This window comes from Acomys russatus, chromosome 8, assembly GCF_903995435.1.
Source record: "Acomys russatus chromosome 8, mAcoRus1.1, whole genome shotgun sequence".
NCBI lineage: Eukaryota > Metazoa > Chordata > Mammalia > Rodentia > Muridae > Acomys > Acomys russatus.
Genome location: NC_067144.1, coordinates 38,451,493 through 38,474,916, shown reverse-complemented (window position 1 = coordinate 38,474,916; position 23,424 = coordinate 38,451,493). Strand labels below are relative to the sequence as shown.

The 23,424-nt window shown below is 41.0% G+C and overlaps 1 protein-coding gene across 1 annotated transcript in view; it reads right to left on the bottom strand.

The window, feature by feature from the left end:
- Nucleotides 1-23,424, bottom strand: part of Abi3bp (ABI family member 3 binding protein) — a 205,739-nt gene that overhangs the window by 80,962 nt on the left and 101,353 nt on the right. The window contains 9 exon segments of the mRNA XM_051150061.1: nt 2,864-2,938; nt 3,771-3,845; nt 4,460-4,534; nt 5,667-5,729; nt 13,529-13,603; nt 14,113-14,184; nt 15,074-15,148; nt 15,921-15,995; nt 18,104-18,181. Of these exon segments, the coding sequence (XP_051006018.1) occupies nt 2,864-2,938; nt 3,771-3,845; nt 4,460-4,534; nt 5,667-5,729; nt 13,529-13,603; nt 14,113-14,184; nt 15,074-15,148; nt 15,921-15,995; nt 18,104-18,181 (663 nt within the window).

Below are 23,424 nucleotides of genomic sequence, written 5' to 3'. Positions count from 1 at the left end.
AGGTGACCTTCAGAGGGGTCGCGACCCAGAGCTTGAGAATCACTGCTCTTTCTCCTTCAGTCTGATGCCTACATCTGGAGACCCAGACCTTGTCAAGAGTGCTACACAAATTTGTTTTCTTAGCAGTTGCTTTTGTTGCCTTATGCCATCATGGAAATAAATCATGATCACTTAAGCAGAAAATCTCTTGCCTTAAATAACTCTGCCGTGTAAACACAGCAATGGTGGAAATCCAAGTTGAGAATCCTTTACATAGCAGAATGTGGAATGCATTCTCCAGAGAGCTAATGGCTGAAAATTTATATGGCAATGACAGTAAGAACTGCCAAAGTTATCCCCAGCTAATTTATAAATCAATATCCAAGACTGCTATGTAAGTTCCAGATAAATGGTTAAGGGTGAATATTGGATCATTCAATATGTTCCACAATCCTTAGAGAGGAAACCTCTTCTTCTTCTTCTTCTTTTTTTTTTTTTTTTAAGGAAAAGAGAGAAGACTCATACCAAAAAGCCTTCTAGTCTTTAAAAAAAAACAAAAACCATAAAGTCTCCTGAGAAGTAAACCAAAGTCAGAGTGCAAAAATCCCCCCTCCCAACTAAGAAGGCTTGGCCCATAAAGAGACAGCTCTTTCTGCTCTTGTAACGCAAGAACTGTGGAGCTCCACAAGCAGGGTTCTTAGACAATGGAAGCCATTCCCGCCCCACCAGCTGAAAGACTGTTACTCAGTGCACCAGAATTCCAGTCAACTTTGGACTGGAAAGTATGTTGTAATACAGACAAGGGACCCTCACTTATTCCTGTGGCTATATTTCTGTGTTTTCTGCTGATGGTCATGGATACAATTATCTCCCAGAAAGTTCAGAATAACACTATGATAATACCAAAGGGCCCGGTTGTGCTGAGGTCATCTGGTTGTTGTGTTTTCACACTTTCCATGGAAAAATTGCATCAGATACTAACATATAAATCAGAACTTTTTGAACCAAAGAGTTGCATAAATCAATTTGTTAGCATTATTTTTAGAACACTACACATGATCAGAGAAATCATCACATTGGGTGTCACTTCTAGACTGAGAGACATTTTAAGTTTCAAAGAAATTATTTGTGTTTTACTGAGTTAGAAATAAACAAAATAACCAACAAGTTCACATTTTGACATAGAAAAACCACCAAAGGAGAATAAAATACTAAAACTAAGTAAGTGGAATGAGTCTATCACCTTGGAAGATTTTGGAAATATTCCATTAAAAGAATATTTCATGCTCCAGGCCCAGAGAATCACTTAGGGAAGAGAACTTCATTGCATTCTGGTAACTACTAAAAGACTGATTTTAATCTATGCTTTTAAGTCAGTCTAATTATTTTCACTCTTACTTCATAGGTGTTAGATAATGGGGGTAGATGTTGGTGTCGGTAATAATGCTAGATAGGCATAATGCTATGATCTGAAAACACAAAGAAAATCCACTAACACCAAACCAGAAGTTACTTTTTCAAAGAACCCCTAAGTTTAGCTTGAGCATGTTTTTCCAAAAAGCCCCAGTTGTTGTGTGTGTGTGTGACCCAGCAACAAAGAGCAGCCACAGCTACCAAGACAACACCTACCCTAGACGACACCTGGATCTCAGCTCTAACGCAAGGGCCAGCCACTCACAGCCAAAAAAGCCATAGAGCTCATACAGTCTGTGAAATACTTAGCATTTTCCAAGTGAGCAACTCGAATAAACAGCTACTGACAGTTTACAAAAGAGCCAGGGCGCTGCGTTGCCATAGAGAGACGAAGTACCACGCACTGTGTTGGTAGCTTTGGAACGTTTGGAAACTTGGGAGTATTTGTCCTTGAACCTGTAGTTCTTTCTGATGATGGCAAGGGGGAAATTAACTTAATGTAGAGATAGTAAAATATCCTCCAAGAAGGGACACAGCGACCTTTCAAATCCCTGCCATATTTAGTAGTCAGTCTTAAAGTATGCGCTGAGCAAGACTTGATGGAAAGAGTTTCTAAACCATCACAACAAATATAAGTTAGAAAAAATTCTTGCATTGCAAATGCAAGTGAAGTAAGTCAGTTTGCTGGGCAAGCACCTGAGCACACAGTAGGCAATGAAACCCATCACTCCCTGGTGCATAAATTACTTGAACGCCCTTAGGCTGCAGTAGATGGTTTTCCCTTCCTTTTTCATCCACCTAAATCCTACAAATATTTTAAGGCTTATCACGTCGCTCTATCTTTCCCGGAGCTTCTACAATATTTGTAGGTTTTATAATCTTATGCCTTATTTTTATTATTACTCTTGGGTTATAAGAAACTTGAAGAGCAGAACCAGACCAGCATGCTTTACGTCAGTGTTTCTCAAGCTTCCTAAAGCCGCGGCCCTTCGTGCTGTGGTGGTCCCCAACCATTAAAGTATTTTAGATGCTACTTCATAACTGTAATTTTGCTATTGTTATGAATTGTAATATAAATTTTCTGTTTTCTGGTGGTCTCAGGCAATCCCTGAAAAAAGGTCATTTGACTCCCAAAGAGGTCACTACCTACAGGTTGAGAACCACTGCCCTCGGGCAAATGAAAGTGCAGTAGGCACAGTCCCATCAGACACTTCAATGCAGATACACATCCCAATGGGGGTAGCTATTTCATCCTGTGACCTATGGTGGTTGGACCTGTACCCCAGCTTATCCCCCAATACAGGAACATTTTACTAGAGACCCTGTTCCCTCTTGTATTACTGTTAGTTATTTTCAAATTTCATAAAGGAACTGTCCTACAGTGAACTATAATTCTCCTCTTACTATAAGGAGATAAGCATGATTTATTTTGATTTAAATAGCCTGAAAAGTTGAAGAGACATTCATTTACCAGGCTTGACTTTGGACGGGTTGGGTCTGAAGGGTCGTTTGGGTGTAGAAGGGGTAGATGTAGTTTGCTGGGGAGCTGAAAGAAGAATTAACATAGCTTTGGTAAGTGACACTTCTCAACAGCCAGCCACATCGTGCCTGGAAACATAAATACAGGATCCCACTTAACACAAGGGCAAGGGCACATTTCTCCTTGTATTCCTAGATGCTCATGCAGAGATTTCTACAGACTTTATGCTCGATGTGCTTACGTGTTCACTGGTCCCAAAAGAACTGCATTTCTATACAGGAGAGCTTATATTTCTACTTAAAGAAAAATACTATTTAAATAATGTGCTGGAAATGGAGCACCCCACAGACCTTTCAGATTATAACATACATTAAGGTCTCAAAGAAAAAAATTAACATTAACAGCAATAGGGAAGATGTACAATAAGATATTTTAGATTTCTAGAACAAGGAGGGTCAGAACATCTTTATCTCACAGTTCATTAGTACCTCACAAGACACTAATGAATGCCATTGTTTAAATAATTTTCTTTATAAGACACAAACTCTTTCACACATCTTTCCACAGGCATGACTTGATACTCTTTTTGAACTACCGTGGAAAGGAATATACTTAAAATAATTGTCATCTATGCTTCTGTTATACATTTATGGTTGACAAAGTTGAAAGTAATCTAGTAAACTACTTTTCAAAACATATAGGCAACAAGAGTATACAAATTCCTTGAAGTTTATCATTAGGCTAACTGGATAACTCAGCTCTTTGAAGAGTCCCATGGTTCAGAAAGAATGGAAAGGTTTATTAATAAAAACATGTTCAAAAGTGGATGCAACTGGTTCTTTTCTGTCACTTTTCCTGTCCTTTCAAAGCATGCAACAACACAAACGATATCAGTTACCAGCTGTTGTACGTTGCACTTCAGCACTGGTGAAGATTTCCACATTTTGGGGGTCAAATGGTGCTTTGTTCGGAGCTGGAAACACAAACACCCCATCCCACCAAGCAATCTCAGTTAAAATGAGGTATTTTAGTAATTTCAACATGCTTTCAGATGGCATCACGTGCATGCTACGAGGATGAAGAGATGCATGTTGTCCTGCAGCTGATGGATGACACTGTGATGTAAAGCAGGGGAAGAGCTAGAATGATAATTGTTCACTGCAGGCAGACCTGGTCCATGAGAATGAAGTGGTTCAAGCTGTACACACACACACACACACACATACCACACACATACACACACACACACACACATACACACACACACACAGACAGAGGCGCACATGCACGGTAAGAGATAATGCAGATGACAAAGATGTCCATGCAGTTTCTGAAAATTTTCACAACTTCAAGATTAGAAATCTTTTTTTTTTTGTCATTCATTTAGTATGAGAGAAAGTGGAAGATACATAAAATAGCACATAAAGATATCTTATAAAACATATCAGTCATCTATGTTAAGAAATAGAAAAATGCAAATGATTAGATGAAATGGGATGGAATGGTCATTTTTTAGAAGAAAGGCATCCACATGGGTTATGAAGAATTTAATGGAAAACAAAGCACAGTTTCTGTTAAAAACATTACCCAGTGTTGCCCTTGGCTGTCCAGGAGTTCTAGATGTTTTAGGTGAGACAGAGTCCAGAATAGAATCACTTGTTGCTGTTGGAATAAATGTCAACATTTATAAAGGCAATAGAAGTTCCTAGGGATAAAATACTAACTCATGAGTAAGAAGTGATGCCCAATAAAAGGAAACTATGAAGGGCATTTGGGAGATTGCTAAGCAATGCTGTAAGCCGGGGATTCAATAGGAACTGCAGACAACCTTACTCTGCATAGTGCACATCGCGAAAATATCAGGACCTATGATCAAACAGCTTTGCACATTCAACTTACTTTCTGTTGTCTTTTTCCAGTTTGTTCCCTTGTTTCATAACAACTAACGGAAGCTACTCTGAGGATTCAGTCTTATTACTGTTCTTATTTTTCTACTGTTTAAAATTATTTATCGTTACTTGCCATGGAAATAATACTGAGGTAAAACTATACATAAAAAAAAAAAAAAAATACCAGAAGGCTGTCTATGCTTGACAGATACAGTAGATGTTCGATACACCTCTGCTAAGAGGAGCTGCTGGACTGATCTCAAGCCACTATAGATGAGCCCGTAACAACGTAAAACTTAGGCACAGGTGAACTGTGACAAAAAAAAAAAAAAAAAAAAAAAAAAAAAAAAAAAGATGTCTTTTTTCTAGCATGGAGCTTCTCAGCTCAACAGAACAACAATTAGGGCCCACGAAATCTTAGTTGTGGGAGGCTGCTGTGTGCACTGCAGTGTATCCCCAGTCTCTATGATCTAGGTGTAGATGCACAGCCCCCCTAGTAGTTAAGACCAAATACGCCTCTATGCAGTGACAAATGCAGAGGAGAGATCCTAAACCATCCCCATTTGAGAATTAGCACCCTACATAATATGCTGTAGGAATACAAAATATTTTTAGGATGATTCAGGACAAAATAGGAAGATGCCATTACAGTATTTTCCCCTAGTGGTGGTCTTGCCTATCTGTACCCTCCCCTTGGGTGACAGTTTATTTACTGATAAAAATTAAGAAATAACTCCACAACAGGAAGTATGGACAGAAACTGTCTCCTCGACACAGATGGAAATAGCTACAACTTGCTATGTGACTCTAGGGGAACACACTTCTTCATTTTGCAAAACCTAAAAGCAACCACTAGGTATAAGAACACCTAGGATTCAAAGACATCATTGAAAGGTTGGGTATACCTGTATGGGACTCTATTTCAGTCTCATCTGAAGTTGTTGAGCTTGAGATAACATCATAAGTTGCTTAAAATAAGAAGGTAAAACAAGAGATATGTTAATGTTGCTATATTGTGCATGATTTCCTGACACATTTCAGTGGTGGCTGAAGCATAGTTTCACACATTTACTAAATGCTGGAGCTCTTGGCATCCTCAATACTGAGTTGACAGTCACCACTACTATCTTAACTGCAAGACTTTACATACCATGCCATGGCCCTGGACCCCAGAGTACCTTGAAAATGGTGCCATATGTTTATTATGAACTCATGCCAGCTCTAAATCAAAGAACGTCAACAAGCATAATTACAAATCTCATAGTCATATGGCAACTAGGGCAGAGGTTTCTAAGGAAGGACAGAGAAGGCACACTGAAACAGAAGGTACTATTTGTAGACTCTATTGCTTCATCTTTCTGCTTAGTAGATGTTGCTGGCACGGTACCTAAGGAGCAAATGGTACTTGAAAGTTCACACTTTCTCATGTATTAACTTCTTTACCCTTGTTACCAGGCCTGAGATACAGGTGAGGTAGGCACTACCACCACTTTGTAGATTTTCTAGACTATGAGGTCGAGGTTTATAGCAGTAAAGACAATTGCCAGTGGTCACATGGGGCATTATTGACTTAGTGCAGTTGTCACCCTAATAACAAGGGTAGGGACAACAAGACTAAGACTAGGACATGCTTGGCACCACTTGTCTTGATTTTATTTAGAGGCAACTTTTTATGTTCCTCCACAGAGTCATCCATGATCTCTTCTACAAGGTAGATTTGAAGGTAGAATGTACACTATGTATAAAGGAAGAAAATGGAATGCATTCAAATGCAACTATTTTAGCATAGTGATAAATTTCTTGCTCACATAGAGAACTTACAAGTAAAAACAGTACTTAAATCTTCTCTTCATTCAAAGAATTGTCACTGTGAAGGTTAAGAGGCAGAGAAAGCAGAAACAAGAGGTAAACACTGCTTATTTGGGGCATTCAAATTGGCTTATAGAAAAAAATAACAATGTAACAAGAATAAATTAATAAAAAAATTTTTAAAAAGAAAAAATAACAAAATAAAAAGGAGGTAGCACACAGAAGGATTTATTCATTGGGTTAATTATTCTATGACAATTTAATGACATAGAACCAGTGCTAGTGAAGCTGAAGGGTGGTACTGTTTGGTGAGACAGAGCCTCAAAGAATAGAACAGCTCATATTGTCCCTTAAGAGGAGGCCGATGTGTGTCACTTGGGAAGGCAAATCTACAAAGTCCTCAAACATGCTGTAGTCAATTAGGCACATACTGAGAGGATCTTATTACAGTGGGATCCAAAATGTAAATATAAAGTTAGCCTAGTTGTGAGGTTTTTTTTTTTGTTGTTGTTGTTGTTTTGTGTTTTGTGTTTTGTTTTTTGTTTTGCCTAGTTGTGAGTTTAAAGGGTCAGATAGGAATGCCCAATTTTTTTTTAAAGAGCAAAAATGCTACCAGTTTCTAATCCTTGGCCTAGATTAAAGTTCAAGACAAGGATCTGTCAGTATCCGCTCTCTCCACAATTGGGGAAGTTAGGAAATATCATCAACTTTTATGTAATCCTCTCACCTTGTGAAATTATGAATTAATTTTGACTTTATATTCATGCCTCTGAAAAAAAGGCCATTGCTGTCTTTATGTTAACTCCCAAATCTCCTTTCTGTCAAGTAATGTTAGATCAATTTTTCTTTAGTCTGTATTTTTCTTCCAAATGGTATTTATTAATTAACCCTACTTCCCATATTTATACTTCAAAGTTCTAAGCCAGGCCGACCCCTTCCCTCTATCATTATTACAGGCACTAACTGGAAATAGAACACTTTGCCATCCTCCAGCAATTACTGTTCATGTTCATATGTTCCCATTAGTTCTTCAACATACTTGGGATTCAAATAACACACTCGTCAGCCTAGTTGGTCCCTATATTTCTATTTCGATACTTTTTGAGAAAGGAAAAGAAGCTTAAAACAAACAAACAAAAACCCTTCTTACGAGAAGTCTTGTGCTGTTTGGACAACTTCGAGAAGCAATCACCAACTTAACTTGCTACATTGAGTCAAAATCTTTTGACTCTGAAGTTACAGACATCAGAGAAGAGGGCAGCACTGAAATGGAATTCTCTAAAGAACTCTCTTAAAATCACCATGAGTTCTTGATTTCTTTACAAAATCTTTGACATATAAAAGCTTTTTAACAACACTTTGGATTTAAGCCTGAATAGATTTCACTAAATTGTTTGGCCTGTTTTAAACACACTATTCTAGGTATAAAATTGATGAACAGCCCCAAAAGCTGGGGTTGAGTGCTACTGTTTTTTAGACAGTCTGCATGCCACCATGCCTTGGTGTGTATCACCATCTTTAGTGGATACAACACTAATGCTACTTGTAAATAGAGAGTAGCTCTAATCTTTAATTCATAGAGCCTATGTGAGACCAAAGTTAAAAGATATATCCAAAATGGGTAGTGCCATTCAAAGCTATAAAAGCAAAATGATGAACTAAAAAAAAAAAAAAATCACAAAGTAATTGTCATTACACAAAGTTTTACTTTCAGCATTTCCAGAAAAATATACACACTTGTAAGACCATTTGTTAATCATGTTTTATTTCTTATATGTTTTCACTTTGAAAAATTAAATATATGCAAATACCCATATAAAATGCTCTGTAGAGTCATGTGATAGTTATACAAAGACTTCAAAAAAGCAATGATTTCTTTTTGCTTGGATTTCTTGAATATCAATAGCCATATGAAAGATTTTTCTTATTAAACATAATTTGATGGATGAAAGACCTTATTCATAATAGCCAGAAACTGGAAACAACCTAGATGTTCCTCAACCAATGAATGGAAAAAGAAAACGTATGTTTACACAATGGATTGCTACTCAGCTATTAAAAATAAGGACATTTTGAAATTTGCAGGAAAATGATGGAACTAGAAAATATCCTGAGTAAGGCAACCCAAACCCCAAAAGGCATGCAAGGCGTGGACTCACTTATAAATGGATATCAGCCATAAAGTACAGGCTAACCATACTACGATCCAAAATACCCAAAGAAGCTAAGTGACAAGGAGGACCCAAGGGAATATGCTTGAATCTCACTCCGAAGGGGAAATAAAATAGGCATTGAAGATGAATGAAGGAAGGGGACAGGGTAGGAGAGGGGATATGGAGGGGAGTAGGACTGGGGAGTAGGAGTAGGGAGAAAGGGGAAGTAAGGTAAGGGGAGATGTCACCCTAGAGAGACTCCTAGCAGCAGGGGACATGAAGCCTGAAGTGGCTACTTCCTGTAGCTAGGTAGGACTGCCAGCGGAGGGATAAAGACATCAACCCACACACAAAGCCTTCAAGCCAAAATTTGTCCTGCCTAAAAGATATACAGAGACAAAGATGGAGCAATTATTGAGGGAATGGTCAAAGACTGGCCCTACTTGATTCCCATCCCATGGGAGAGGACCAATCCCTGACACTATTAATGTTACTCTGCTATGCTTGCGACAGGAGTCTAGCATAACTTTTCTGAGAGGCTTCACCCAGCAGCTGATACAAACAGAAGCAGAGACCCATGGCCAAACATTAGACAGAGCTCAGGGAGTCCTATGGGAGAGCTGGTGGGATGAATGAGAGAGGCAGAGGACTCCACAAGAAAACCTACAGAGTCAACTAACCTGGGCCCATGGGGGCTCATAGGGACTGAACCACCAACCAAAGAACATACATGGTCTGGTCCTGGGCCCCTGCACATACGTAGCAGATGCACAGCTTAGTCTTCATGTGGCTCCCCCACAAACTGGAGTCGGGGGGAGGGAACCTTCTCTAATTCTATGATTCCCTTTGGATTCTGTTCCCCTAACTGAGCTGCCTTTTCTGGCCTCAGTGGGAGAGGAAGTGCCTAGTTCTGCAGTGGCTTAATGTGCCAGGGTGGGTTGGTACTCATGGGGGACCTCCCCCCTCTCTGAGAAGGAGGAGAAGGGAGGATGGGGGGAGGTGTGTGTGTGTGTGTGTGTGTGTGTGTGTGAGAGAGAGAGAGAGAGAGAGGGAGAGAGAGAGAGACTGGGAGGAGAGGAGGGAGGGGTCTAGGATCAGGATGCAAAGTGAATAAACACATGTTTTTAAAGATCGTATTAGGGAGAAATTCTGTCATAGCTATTTTGTTTTGCAAGGTTTATGTACTCTTGAACTTGGTACACAGCAGATCCAAGTAGAATTCATCTGCAAAAATGCCCACTTTAACACACTATTTAGTTTGGAAGATGGGTTAAGGTCTTCAAAAGAGTAATGACTTTCTGCCTTAGATGCAGGGGCTGGGAGACAAACATGCCCCTTAACCATTTAGTAATATAAAAATGTGCGCACCTAAATATCTACTACCCACACTCGCCGCTGGTTTGCACGGCCACAGAAAGAGAATTCTAGCAGCCATATGAAGGAGTGATGAGAGAACCCAGCACCCAGCCAGGAAAGCAACCCGGATTCTCTGTACTATTTAAACACACAAATAACACCTCTGTCAGTCAATGGAAAATTAAAATACTTCTCTTCTTGGATTTGAAGTGTGTGAGGCAAAATGAAAGGTTGGGCCCATAAGCCTCTAAGAGGCCCCAGGGAACCGGTAAGGCATCTGCTATGCTTCAGTTTATTCTCCCTCCCTTGGAGCATCAACACCACCACTTGGTCCTCCCTTTTGTCCTCCCTAGGGTTCAGTCTGGACAGGTGAGCCAGAGCTGGGCTAATCAGCAGCACACAGGGAAGGCGTCGAGGTCCCAGTACAGAGTTTATCTCTTCTCAACAACTCTGAGTGAATCACGTGATATAAATGTTCCAACTAATACACCCCTCCTTCTACAAGATAAACTGTTTAGTTCGCAGAACCTAGCCATATGACACAAGTTGCTCTAATTCTACAAAGCACCAAAAGAATTCAACACAAAAGCGGCGAGGGCTGACCTCCTAGAGAAAGTTCCGAAATGGAGTGTAATGAAACTTTTAAAACTGATCGCCCTCCACCCTGACAGTCTGTCAAGCTAAACCACTATAAGACTACTTGTGGCTTTAAAAGACATAATTTTACTAGAGGAATAAGTTGTGATGAGTCTTGATGTACTGGGGTGGGTTGGTTGGGTTCAGTTGTTTGGACACGTTGGGAAAGGACAGATAGAAGGGTTTTCTAATACTAAAATCAAATGAATTGAATTATTCTGAGTGTATGACCATTTTCTTCCTTTGCTTCTGAACCTTCATGGTACTAAATAGTAGTCTTTTATGGACTGTTAAAGTAAATTAAGGAGGTTTAACATTGGTGGCACTATCAAGCCAGAAACAGGAAGTTCATGGCCATATCCTCCATCTCCTAAAGCATGTTAGGATGTTAGGCATCACGCACATGCCCACCTCTGGGGATTTACGCTGATTTTCCAGCTCTGTTGCCTATAGACAGCTCAGAAACTTGACCTGGACATCATTTTATTGATAAAACCTACGCAAGTCCTCAGAGCACAGTTACAGAGTAATTCAGGTTACCACACTCACTGAACAGAGATGAACATGTATGTCTCTGTTGTGAAACCCTGCTCCCCAAAACTCCAAAGCAAGCTTCATGGCGTAGTTTCACTTTTCAATTGGACTGGCTAACTGGAGTGAATGCGAAAGAAGCTGGTAGGTGTGACCATTGCTTGTCTACCTATCCCAGAGGTAAGTCCCTCATGCCACCTTACTATAAAAGGAACTAATTGGGGGCTGGAGAGATGGCTCAGAGGTTAAGAAGACTGTCTTCTCTTCCAGAGGTCCTGAGTTCAATTCCCAGCAACCACATGGTGGCTCATAATCTATCGTGAGATCTGGTGCCCTCTTCTGGTGTGTAAGTGTACATGCAGAGCACTGTATATGTAATAAATAAATCTTAAAAAAAAAAAAAGGAACTAATTGCTGAAAGACTTCAGTAATGTGCGTATGACATTGGGTCCATATGCCTTTGAGTTTCATAGGGGGAAAAACTGATGTAGAAATTATGAACTTCGAAGGGAGAAAGGATCCAACAGCATGTGGGTCACATGGACACAGAAGCATAGTCTATCAGGTGGCAGAAGGTACTGGGAGCTTTTCTAGAATTCCAACTATTATAACATCGGGATTATAGCAGACTGGCCAATGTCCAATAAAACACAAGACTAGCCAGAGGGACAGAATTCAGCCTGAGTAACTGTCACAATCCCTTAAGTATTTCTAAGATCTGGCCAGTTTCCTTTAAACACAGAATTTATAAGTAATTTTACATCCTGGTATTCGATTATAGAGCACATTTTTTTATGATTTCCTTTATATACTTTATGGAAAATTAGATTTGCCAAGGAAATCAAGCTCAATCAGCCCTCATTAGCATACTTTACAGAAGGCTATACATTATGCAATTCCACATAATAAAATCACAGCACACAGAACTAGGGAACAATTGGAGCAAGCAGACTGAGACTGGGGAAGAGTATATTAAGTGACTATGTATCTCATATTCCTCACAGTGCGCCAAACCTCAAATATCCTCTTTCTTCATTGCCAAAAACTATTGAAATAACTCAAGAGTTTCCATAACCAAGCAAGCTAGAATTCTCAATTGTCCTTTATATCTCAAAAACTGGTATAGAAGTCTTTAATGAAAACACTCATTTCACAGTTTTGATACAGAATGTAAAGGTGGCGAAATTTCCAGCTAATTCCAAAACAAAATAAATTTTATAAAAAGAAACAATATATCACATGTAATGACTAGCTGAGCGGCCCTGGCCATCCTGGAGTTGGCCCATGGCTTTCCCTGCTGAATGCCAACAATTCCAAAGGATGCTAAGACTAAATGAGACTGTTCTACCATGAAAATATATTAAGGAAAAAAAAATCACAATTATTCTGTGCTCACATAGAAAACAGGCGAAACCACAGCCAACTCTACCCTCCCCACATTTCAGGTGATGCAGACAGACTGTGATTCTGGACAGCCACAGCTCTGTGGCCATTCTGGTCATCTTGCCATCTAGGGAAAGGGTGTGAGGATCCTCACTCACGGACGCACTCACTTCCTGAGTGTATTCAACCAAGAGAGGCGACCATCCGATTCACTTCCCTGGCCTCTTCCACTGATTGCACATGAGACAAAAAACTATTGCTTTCTAGCATCTTCTAAGAGATTTCCAGTTCCTTGGATCCTGTGTTTTCCATGTTTTTTAACAATTAAACGAGGGGAGCTACTCAAGTAATTGGGAATTAATGCTATGTACTAAAACTACATACATAGGGCATGGCTTAGTGCTTGTACAAATATAATACCACAAATTACAAAGTAAGAAAGGCTCAAGTGGGGGGAAGCACAAACATATCAACTACTGAAGAATACAAACATGTCAAATCCTGAGTGCACAAACTAGTGTGGTCACAAATAGCCTGTTTTAAGTTTTAGTTGGAAGTTTAAGTTGGGATGGTCCCATGGAATATTTAAACTAGAGCTTAGAAAGATGACTTCTTGCACATTAGCAGAAACAAGAGAAACATCACTATTTTCCATAAAGAACATTAATTATTAGTAATAGAGCCTACATAAGTGAAGGTAGATGATGTTAATTCTTCTTCTTCTTTTTTTTTAGACAGGGTTTCTCTGTGTAGCCTTGGCTGTCCTGGCCTCGCTTTGTAGACCAGGCTGGCCTTGAACTCACAGCGATCCACCTGCCTCTGCCTCCCGAGTGCTGGGATTAAAGGCGTGCGCCACCACTGCCCAGCCCCTGCCCCTCCCCTTTTTAAAACGCAGTTACCGGTTTGAGGCTGTCCAACTCTGGAGTCTTCAGATGTCTCAGCTCCAGGTGCCACCCACGGCTCTTCACTTGATGCTATATTGGAGAGAATCAGAAGGTGCTGCATGTTTTACGACAGACATAGACTGCTGTAATAGGTAAGTGGTGAGAAAAGACTGCCCCGGAAAGTTCATATGGATCCACTCAAGAGCCATCGTATACTTAGTAGTCAATGTGCACTCATCCAGACAGCCAATATCCGGCAGGATTGTGTAGAAGTAACCGGTGTCACTTTTAATGGAGCTGTAGGAAATCTAATCAAATACTTTTATTTTCTTTTGTAACCAACCAACTACTGATGTCCCTTGGCCAACCAAGGGCATTGTGCATTTAGCTTCACAGAGAAAGAACTGTGTGATGTGCTCTACAGAATGGAACACGCTGTGTTCACCTTATGTGATGCTAGTGACCAATCCCAGCCCGCCAGCTACCGTCCCCCACCCCCCACTCCCTGCACACGCGCCAGGCAGGCATCCTGTCACTAAGCTACACCCTCAGCCCACCATGAATATCCACAGCATCAAATACAAAGGACTTCTATTTACCCAAGACATCCCCAGGTTTCTCCGAAGGGAGGGCTGTTCTTGCCTCCGGAAACTCTGGGAACCTTTTTGGAGCTAGAATAAGATACACAGGATGGTTAGTGCAGGCGCATGTAATACAACAAAAAGGGGGTTGAACTTGTCAAAGTTACCAAAACAACAAACACAAGCTGTTGTTGTTTGATAATTGTTGTTTGAGACATCGTGTGCCTGGGCTGTCTTGGACTTGATGCTGTTCCCCGACTGTGATTTTTTATGCTCAGTTAATACAGTGTGGGCTACCATGCCCAGGGTACAAGTCCCTTTCTTGCATTTTATAATCAAGTCACCAAATGAGGCATTCACTCTTTTTTTTTTTTTTTTTTTTTTTTGTCTGCAGTTACTAGTTTTCTCAAGTTTTCCATATATGTTCATTTCTGTGTTCTTAGGTATATTTCACTTTAATTCAAACAAAGCATTAAACACATTGGGTTAGAAAGCATCTACATGGGGGCTTTACAATTCATAAGGCAACTATACAACTCTATGTATATGCTCCTCTATTTTGATACCTCATTCATAGAAAAATTCTAAGAGTCCTAAGGAATCTATAGATAATCTAATATGTCTTATCTGTAAAGGTAAAGCTAGAAGTAAATTAAAAAAAAACCCTAGAAGATATTTAATTTGTTCAGTCTCATGGGATCCTGAGTGAAAAGAAGAAAATAAATAACATCAGTACCACCAAGAAAACCTACTGGTGGCTTTGGCACAGGAAAGGCCTCTTCAGGGTCCTAAATTATGAATGCTGCTTAAAAATCACAGTTAGGTTTTTGGTTGTTGGGTCCATTGTTCTGTATTATTTGTCACTCTTTTCTTCTAAGGAGATTTATTTGGCTGAAGTCACCTCCAACGATCTCTATTAGCCATGCATTATACTGCCAAGGTAGTATTCATTGACACTGTAGTGTTTGAAGACTTTTACCTAGAGTGCTCATGGGCAATTCCAACTCAGGAATTAGGGCAGAGTGTGCTGTCTCTGCGGTCTTCTCCCTGAAAACTACAATAAAGAGCACAGTTAGCAACATGATGGTTTATCTTAAGGATGACCAGGCACAGACTGCTTCACAACAGACTAGCAGTGTGCAATGGGCAGTCCATGCCTTTCATGGAAAGAGCTGGCTGTCCCTGGAAAAGCCACATAGTTGTCAAATGGAAGGTGTCTGTCAGGTCACTGTAACACATGCACAAGGACACAGATATTGTTCCTTTTCTTCAAGGGAAGAGAATAAGAAACAAAAAATCTTTTGGGTAAAACCCAGCTAAAAACAGCAGTCAACAGGAGCAACTGAACATCTCACTACATAGCATGTCTCTTGGTGGTTCCTCCCAAATTTAGTTGGCACATGACTTCCCAAAGCTGATCTGGGCATAAATTCCAGAGAGAGTCAAGATTTCCATCATCTCCAGAAACTGAAATGCTGTAGTTTTGTCCGCCCCACCCACAGGAAGCATCAAAAGGGGGCACGCAGTTAGTGTGTAGCACACACACACACACACACACACACACACACACATACACACACACACACACACACACACACACGCCTGTCTGGTTGGTTACTGGGGCCAAGGCATGGTGCTAAGGCCTCAATAGAACTTGTCTGAGAAACAGGAGGGTTAATTCTCAGGAAAAGAAAAGAACAAAGAAAGAGAAGGATGGGGGTATGGCAGGATAAAGCAGCTTTTAAACCTGTGAATGCTGGGAGCATGTCATTACTGCTGTGCTGTTGTTTTAAAGGGGCAGAGGGGACACGTTTTTTTAGTATTACCCAGTGCTGTTTCTGCAGTGTCTAAGGTGCTAGACAGTGTGGGCTTAGTGCTCCTTAAAACTGTTTCCGGAGTCACTGAAAAGTAAAACACAGAACAATTTTATGAGCTAAGAGATAATAAAGCGAAAGCAGCCCAGGCTTGACACACCTTGGCAGCCTATGTCTTCTCCAGTTCCTAGGGTGAGGCAAGCTACTTGTCCTGGCTGTCTGGCTGGCTGCCTCTCCTCCCTGATCCATCCTTTTCAGGTTGGCTTACTTTCTAAGTGTCCCGCAGCAGCACACCCAACTCTTCTCCATGAAACCACCTTTCAGAGCGATCTGAATGTTTTATCTTCCTCTTTATCTCCACAGCTTAGTGTGGTATCTGTGGTAAGGAGGCTCACTGAGACAGAAGGAAATCAACAAATGGGGCGGGGAGCAGGGGAGATCCAGTGTTAAAGCAACTATCACATTGCTACATCTCCTCCAGTCCCCACAAATAACCAGCAGAGCCCGCGCCCAGGCTGAAACCGTGAACACTATTCAAGTGTTCAATCCTAGCTCGGGTTGTCTCAGCTGCTCCATTAAATGTAATAAAGACGTTGGGTTAGAAGATTTGGGGCAATAATAACTGTGATTACTGAGATTTAAAAATTCTACAAAACCCTAGAATTTTGCAGCGAGGAACACATAGTAAACAATACTGAATAATAAGCAGTGGGGATTGCCCAAGTATTTCTGAAGTGGAAAATTCTGAGAAGAGCTTGGCAGAAAGTTGGGAAATCTGTGGACTCGCATCAGACACTGTGCCAAGAGAAGAAAGCGTAACTTGGAAAGCTGGGCAGAACGTTTGACACAGAAATGGACTCGTTTACCCGCTCGCTGGTCATGCCTGTACTTTTCTCTGTATTAACCGATCACATCAAAGTTAGAGAAAAAAGTCACCTTGGAATATCAACCAGGTGGATGCTTCTAGAAGCTCCAAGAGTTTCTATTTCATCTTATCAAGACCCATTTCTTCTTAAGGCCAGATCACACTCGCCCTGTCGGATACATTAGAGCTACATCTGCTTCTTCAAGTTATTGCGTTGCCACACCAACCTCATCTTTTCTTCACCAAATGTAAGCCCCTAAATCTAGTACAAATGGAATGCCAGAAATATCCCAAGTTATAACAATTTCATGAGTTAAAAAGTTCACTTTTAATGAGAGCTCTTTAACTAATGGTGAGCTGGAGGGAGTGAGGGGGTGTTTGGCAGTTGTTGGTTTTATCAAATCCTGGATAAGGTGGCATCACTCTGGCAAAAAACTCAGTATTCCTGAGACTGAATTCTCCCCAGAGAATTAGGCTGGGTAGATTTACTTGGAGAACAGATGTTGAATGTTTGGTAGTAACAATGACAAACCGTGGGGACACTGCTTACACGTGTGTAAAGGTTTGCTTTAGTTTTTGTTTTTAACCGGACTACAGATCCTCTATATTAGGGATACTAATTTGCAGGGACATTTTTTTTCTAAACTATTTCAATGTATCTTCATAGCCAGCATTATGGATTTATGAGGGGTATAAGACACTCTGTTATGTTGACCATATGTGAAGGGAACTGGGCAATGAAAAATAGCCTGTAGTGGTCATACAAAAGGACAGGCCATGACCCCTTGTGCTATCCTTAGAGTAAAACTCCTTCAGCTCTAAGAGTACCTTCACTCATAGCCAAGAACACATCTTCCACGTTTATTTTCATGTTCATCATCCAGTCGCGCAATTGTCATTTGTTCTTTTTTCAAGCTTAAAGCTCTAGAATCTCTTATTGTTCTATGCTTAGGATCAACATGAATTTCCTTTTTGTTCTCTGCTTTAAAACAATTCGAATTGTAGCTCACGCACTGTTCTTTGTTTGTTTGTTTGGTATTTTGGATTGTTTGTTTGCTTGGTATTTAGGATTGTTTGTTTGCTTTGGTTTTGTTTTGTTTTTGGTTTGTTGTTGTTGTTGTTGTTTTGAGACAGGGTTTTTCTGTGTAGCTTTGGCTGTTCTGGACTCCCTTTGTACACCAGGCAGGCCTCGAATTCATAGAACTCTGCCTGCCTCTGCCTCCCCGAGTACTGGGATTACAGGTATGCACCATTGTGTCTGGCTAGCACATTCACTATTTGAAACAATGCTGCTTCTTTTTCTCAGTTTGCACCCAAAATATCTCGTTACCTGTTACTGGCTGTGGTGCCGCTTTTTCAACCTCTGGTGTTTTAGATTCTGCTGGTAATGCCAGTGTTTCATTCTTAGCTGAAATAAGAAAAAGAATTTATTTCCTCATAGTACAGTGTCCAAAATTACCTTATTGTAAACATAATCGGTCGTAACATTTATTAAAGGTTTATTTTATTTTTTTATGTGTACGAGCATTTTGCCTGTGTGTATGTATGTGTACTATGTGTCTGCCTGGTGCCCACTAACGTCTGAAAAGGAACTGGAGGTACAGGTGGTTGTGAGCCACCATGTGGGTGTTGGAAATCGAACCAGAGTCCTCTGTACATAACAATAAGTGCTTTTAACTAACTACTGAGGCAACAGTTTCAACAACAGGAAAATAATCTACACACATCTCTTCCTGCCAGACAGTCAGCTTTACTGTACATTTCTCTCAAGGGCTAGTATGACTAGAAGACAGACTTCAGAAATATTCCCTGTTAACCCTAGAAATCCTTTAAGTTCTTAATTGGTATTGAAGGGCCCTGCTGTGGAAGGTTGCAGCCTCCATGACTACCTAGTCATGAGATTTCTGGGCTCAGGGCAAGATGGAGGACTCCCTTTCCCCGGTGGAGTTACGTACTCCCTGCCTGTCCTTATCTGGAGGATGTCCATGAGCTAAATGCCTGGATTATTGTAGAAGTAGCCTCTGACTCCGCTTCCTGCAGAATGCTCTCCCCTCCCTGCCCATATGATAATTAGGTAATGTGCCCTGCCCAGCTGATAGGACCATGCTGTTTAATGCAAATGAAGTGCACTGTGAGCACCTATCAGAGCACCTCCTGGCTGCTTCAAGTTTCCTGTATATTCCCCTCACCCTGGAATAAAGTGGATCTTCCTCCTTGCAGCTAGTCCGGGGTGTCATTCTGTCATGCTCAGGACCTTCTGAGCCCTATGTCCTACCTCTGCTCCTCCTGCCCTCGGGGGAGGGGGGGGGCTGGTGGCCAAGAGCCCTGACAGAAGAGAAGACCTTCAGCTGGCTCCTGTGCCAGGAGTTAGGGTGTACCCCCTAAAACCAGGGTAGCAGTACTGCCTTGCCTGACCTTCCTCTCCTGAGGACTGGCCATTGTCTTTCTTTATTTTACAAGCTTATGCACATTGCTGCCTCTAACCCCCTAAGAAAAAGGGTGGTGGCGTTCCTTTGCCTGATTATCCTGTCCTGAGAACCTGGTGGTGGTGGTGGTGGGGGTGATTTCCTTTGTTTGCTTTCCAAGCTGTGCTTATTAGGGCGTCTTATCTCTGAGGTGAATGCCCTAGAAAAATTAAGCTTGCCTCAGAACAGAACTTTCACCATCTCTGAAAGTACTTCTCCAAACCCAAAGTCTTTTCTTTCTTAGTTATCAAACCTCAGGAACTTTAAAAGTCACCATGTATCTCTTCTCCAACCCCCCCCCCCCACCCACCCAACAACCCTTCTCTCTACAGAACTTCATTACAAAGGTAGACTTGGCTTCCCCTGGTCCCTCCCCTCCCTGCCAACAAAGCTACAATCTTAAGAAAAAATAAAATAAACAAGCATACCCCCCCTCAAAAAAAAAAAAAACCAGCCAACAACAGCAGAAATGAAGAAACTATCCTTTCTCAGGCCAGGGGGCAGCAAGCTTTGCCTCCCAAGGTCCTAGCAGCCCCTCCCCACCCCTCTAACACCCCCTACCCCCTTACCCCCTCCCCAACCCCCACCCCACCCCGGGCTAACTTTCTTCAACTTGTAGATTCCACACCCTCCAGCCCTCTAAGAGACTCACACCTGCAGACAGAAGGCCTGGCGGGGCTGGAACAGTCCTTCAAAGCATTCTTCCTCACTATTTCTTGTCCTGTGCTGCTGGGCCTGACCCTGGAAATAGCTTAAGGGTCTGTAATATGGCCAACCTATAGACCCTTGAGAAAGAAGGCCTAACGTGGCCTTGACAAACTGTCTGCTAGCTGCTTCCATGCCCATTAGCCATGTTGTCTGTAGAGTACAAGATAATGTTTGCTTTTCCTGCCAAAGCTGACAGAAGCCCCACAAAAATGATCATATTATTTTACAAAAAAAATAATTTAAAGAAAACATGCTCCTTGAGCACTGGTACACAGGAGTTCAAGGAAACCCTACATTGTGCCTGCGGCTCATATCACATACATGTTCTAACACATTACAGTGCTTTTCCCATGAAAGACAAGTTCTAATCACAGCCATCATCACATGAAACCAGTTGCTGACAACCAAGTTTCTGACTTCCTTTCTAATGCCTATTTCTTCTACACGTGTAGCAATAGACTTTTGCTGACTCAAGCACCCTGGCACCACACAAAAATGTTTTTTGTTTGTTTGTTTGTTTTACCAGTTCTCACCTGTCAGACACTCCACTTTTCAATCAAATATCTACCCTGCTTTTCTCTAGGCCTATGCCAATGGATGACCAATGTGCTGTCAATCAAACTGTTACCAGATTAATTTATGTATTAACCTTTTTTTCTCTATGGTGTAAAGGAAATTAACCTCCTACTTAGAAACACCTGCCATGGTTCTGCACTCCTTCCACAGATCTATCTCTATGAGGAAGAGAAAGCTACCACAAACCAAAGATGAGAGATAGTCTTCCCTGGACCTGCCATCTCCCTCAGATCTACCAGGACCATGATAGCAGCCATGGTCCAGACATGCCATCTGACTAGAGATCTCTGAGACAAACTTCACCAGGGAATGGCATCCACAGACTGACAGCCCTAAATCCCTCTGGCAACAGATGAAATATTTTGCCAGGACTGCTCCAAAACAGAAGAATACTAGTCTTAATAATTGCTAATCATGGGGACTTAGATGGTACTGAAAAAGAATGTTGCTTTTTTATAAACCAACCAATATTAATAACCTCAAAAACTCTATATAGGCTTGCTCTTGAGATCTCAACCCACTAAACAATTAAGTTGATTCAATAACCCTTGTATCCCTAGCTCCTACCTCCTACTAGCCATAACATTATGTTATGGTTCATTTTGATGCTTGCCTCAAACCTCATAGAATTCCTTGGGTGGCAAGTCACTGCCATTGCTAAACTCACTATCAGCCAAGTCATGGTATACTACCAAGCCCTTAGTCTCTCTGACTCAGATGAAAAGCTTATCATGGCTCATGATGACACTTCTCCATTATAAAACAAAACGGGAGGAGATGTTGAAGGGCCCTTCTACTGAAGGTTGCAGCCTCCATGACCGGGTAGCTTTCTGGGCTCAGTACAAGATAGAGGACTCCATTTCCCCAGTGGGGCTTCGTATTCTCTGCCTGTCCTTATCTGGAGGATGTCCATGACCTAAATGCCTGGATTATTGTAGAAATAGCCTCTGACTCAGCTTCCTCCAGAATGCTCTCCCTCCCTGCTGATATGATAATTAGGTAATGTGCCCTTGCCCAGCTGATAGGACCATGCATGCTGTTTAATGCAAATGAAGTGCACTGTGAGCACCTATCAGAGCACCTCCTGGCTGTTTCCCTTTCCCTATATATCCCCCTCACCACTGGAATAAAGTGGATCTGCCTCCTTCCTTGCAGCTGGTCCCAGATGTTATTCTGTCATGCTCACAGCCTTCCAAGCCCTGCACCCTGCCTCTGCTTCTCCTGCCCTCATGGGATAATGGCCAACAGCCGTCAAGGGAATTAGTACAGGAACCACAGAATCACAATAGAATACGTGGATAAATCTCATCACTCAATTTAAAGTTTCTGCAAGATATACATGGGCCTGTAAAGATTTCTCAACTTTTATTCAAGTACAGTTAATTTTTTAAGATGTCAATAGGGATTTTCCATTATTACAAATGGTACAAAATGTAACAGGTTGTGACACTGAAATTTTTGAAACCCACAAGTAAGAGAAATAGGATAGTAATTTACTTGAAAAAGTTTGTGGCAAAACAAAAGGACAATCAGTGGATTTTATTTGAGACACATGTTACATATCATCTCATTCAGTCTCTGGGAATTTGATGTAAAAATAGATTTTTTAAATTCTCATTCAACTTTTGGAAATCTTTCTAAAACTTATGTGTTTTCTTAAATAACACTCCTAAATCAGAATTTCAGTCCCCCAGAAAAATTCTTATTTTATTTATTTGTTTGTTTGTTTTTTCTTTTTGTTTTTGTTTTGTTCTGTTTCTGAGACAGGGTTTCTCTGTGTAGCCTTGGCTGTCCAGGACTTACTCTGGAGACCAAGCTTGCCTTAAATTCAGAGATCTACCTGCCTCTGCCTTCCAAGTACTGGGATTAAAGGTGTGTACCACCATTGCCCAGCAACATTCTCAATCTGAAACACAAAAATATCTCCAGCTATTTTCTGAAATTCCCTGGCACACACTCATCCGAAGCTGGAAGCTGATCTAGTCTGTGTTATCAAAGCTTTGTGAGGATGTAAATTTTGTAGATATCTACAGTTGGCATCGTTCTCTTGGAGGCTATTTCCTTCTTTTCATTTAATGTGAACACAAACTATGATTACAGATGTCTTTCATGTTTTACAGATATGAAAGCAATTAGAAAGCAGACACACATCAGTTTTTGGGTGTATACGTTCCTGTGGACAAGTGCAGTGTGCAGACCACCACTGCCATTATTACATGACAGAAATAATTAACAACACTGTTCAGATCTAGTTACAAGGGCATAAAGAGAAAGAACTCTTCCTGTAATGAGCAAACATATATACCTAATGTTTTATAAATATCTTTTTTTTTAATTTCTAAAATTTACCAAGGTTTTCTTTCTGGACATCTTTCATAGGCAGAGCTTTAAACCACTTTGCTTGTTTTCAAGTGAACAATCACTCAGCACACAAACTTCTCATGAGTTCTGTTCCTGTTCTTTTCAGTGCACACCACAGGAAGATGAACTCAGTGTTCTCAACTCCATTAGCACAATTTGTTGATCTTTCCCTTTTCACTTAATAATATCCTATGCTTCTGATTTTGGTAACCTCTACCTGCTAGGAAATCTAACTTCAGAACTCTGTCTCTATCTGTCTGTATCTCTGTTTCTCTGTCTGTTCTCCATATCTATCTCTCTGTCCATCTCTCTGTCTATTTGTGTCTTTGTCCTTGTCTCTGTCTGTCACTCTGCCGCTCTACCCCCAGTTGTCTCTGTCTTTCTCTCTCTGTCTGTCTGTCTGTCTCTCTCTCTCTCTCTCTCTCTCTCTCTCTCTCTCTCTCTCTCTCTCTCTCTCTCTCTCTTTCTGTGTGTGTGTGTGTCCCTTGCAGCCCCCTTTTTCCTCAGATCTTAGACTCTCAGTCAGGGACAACAAACTAGA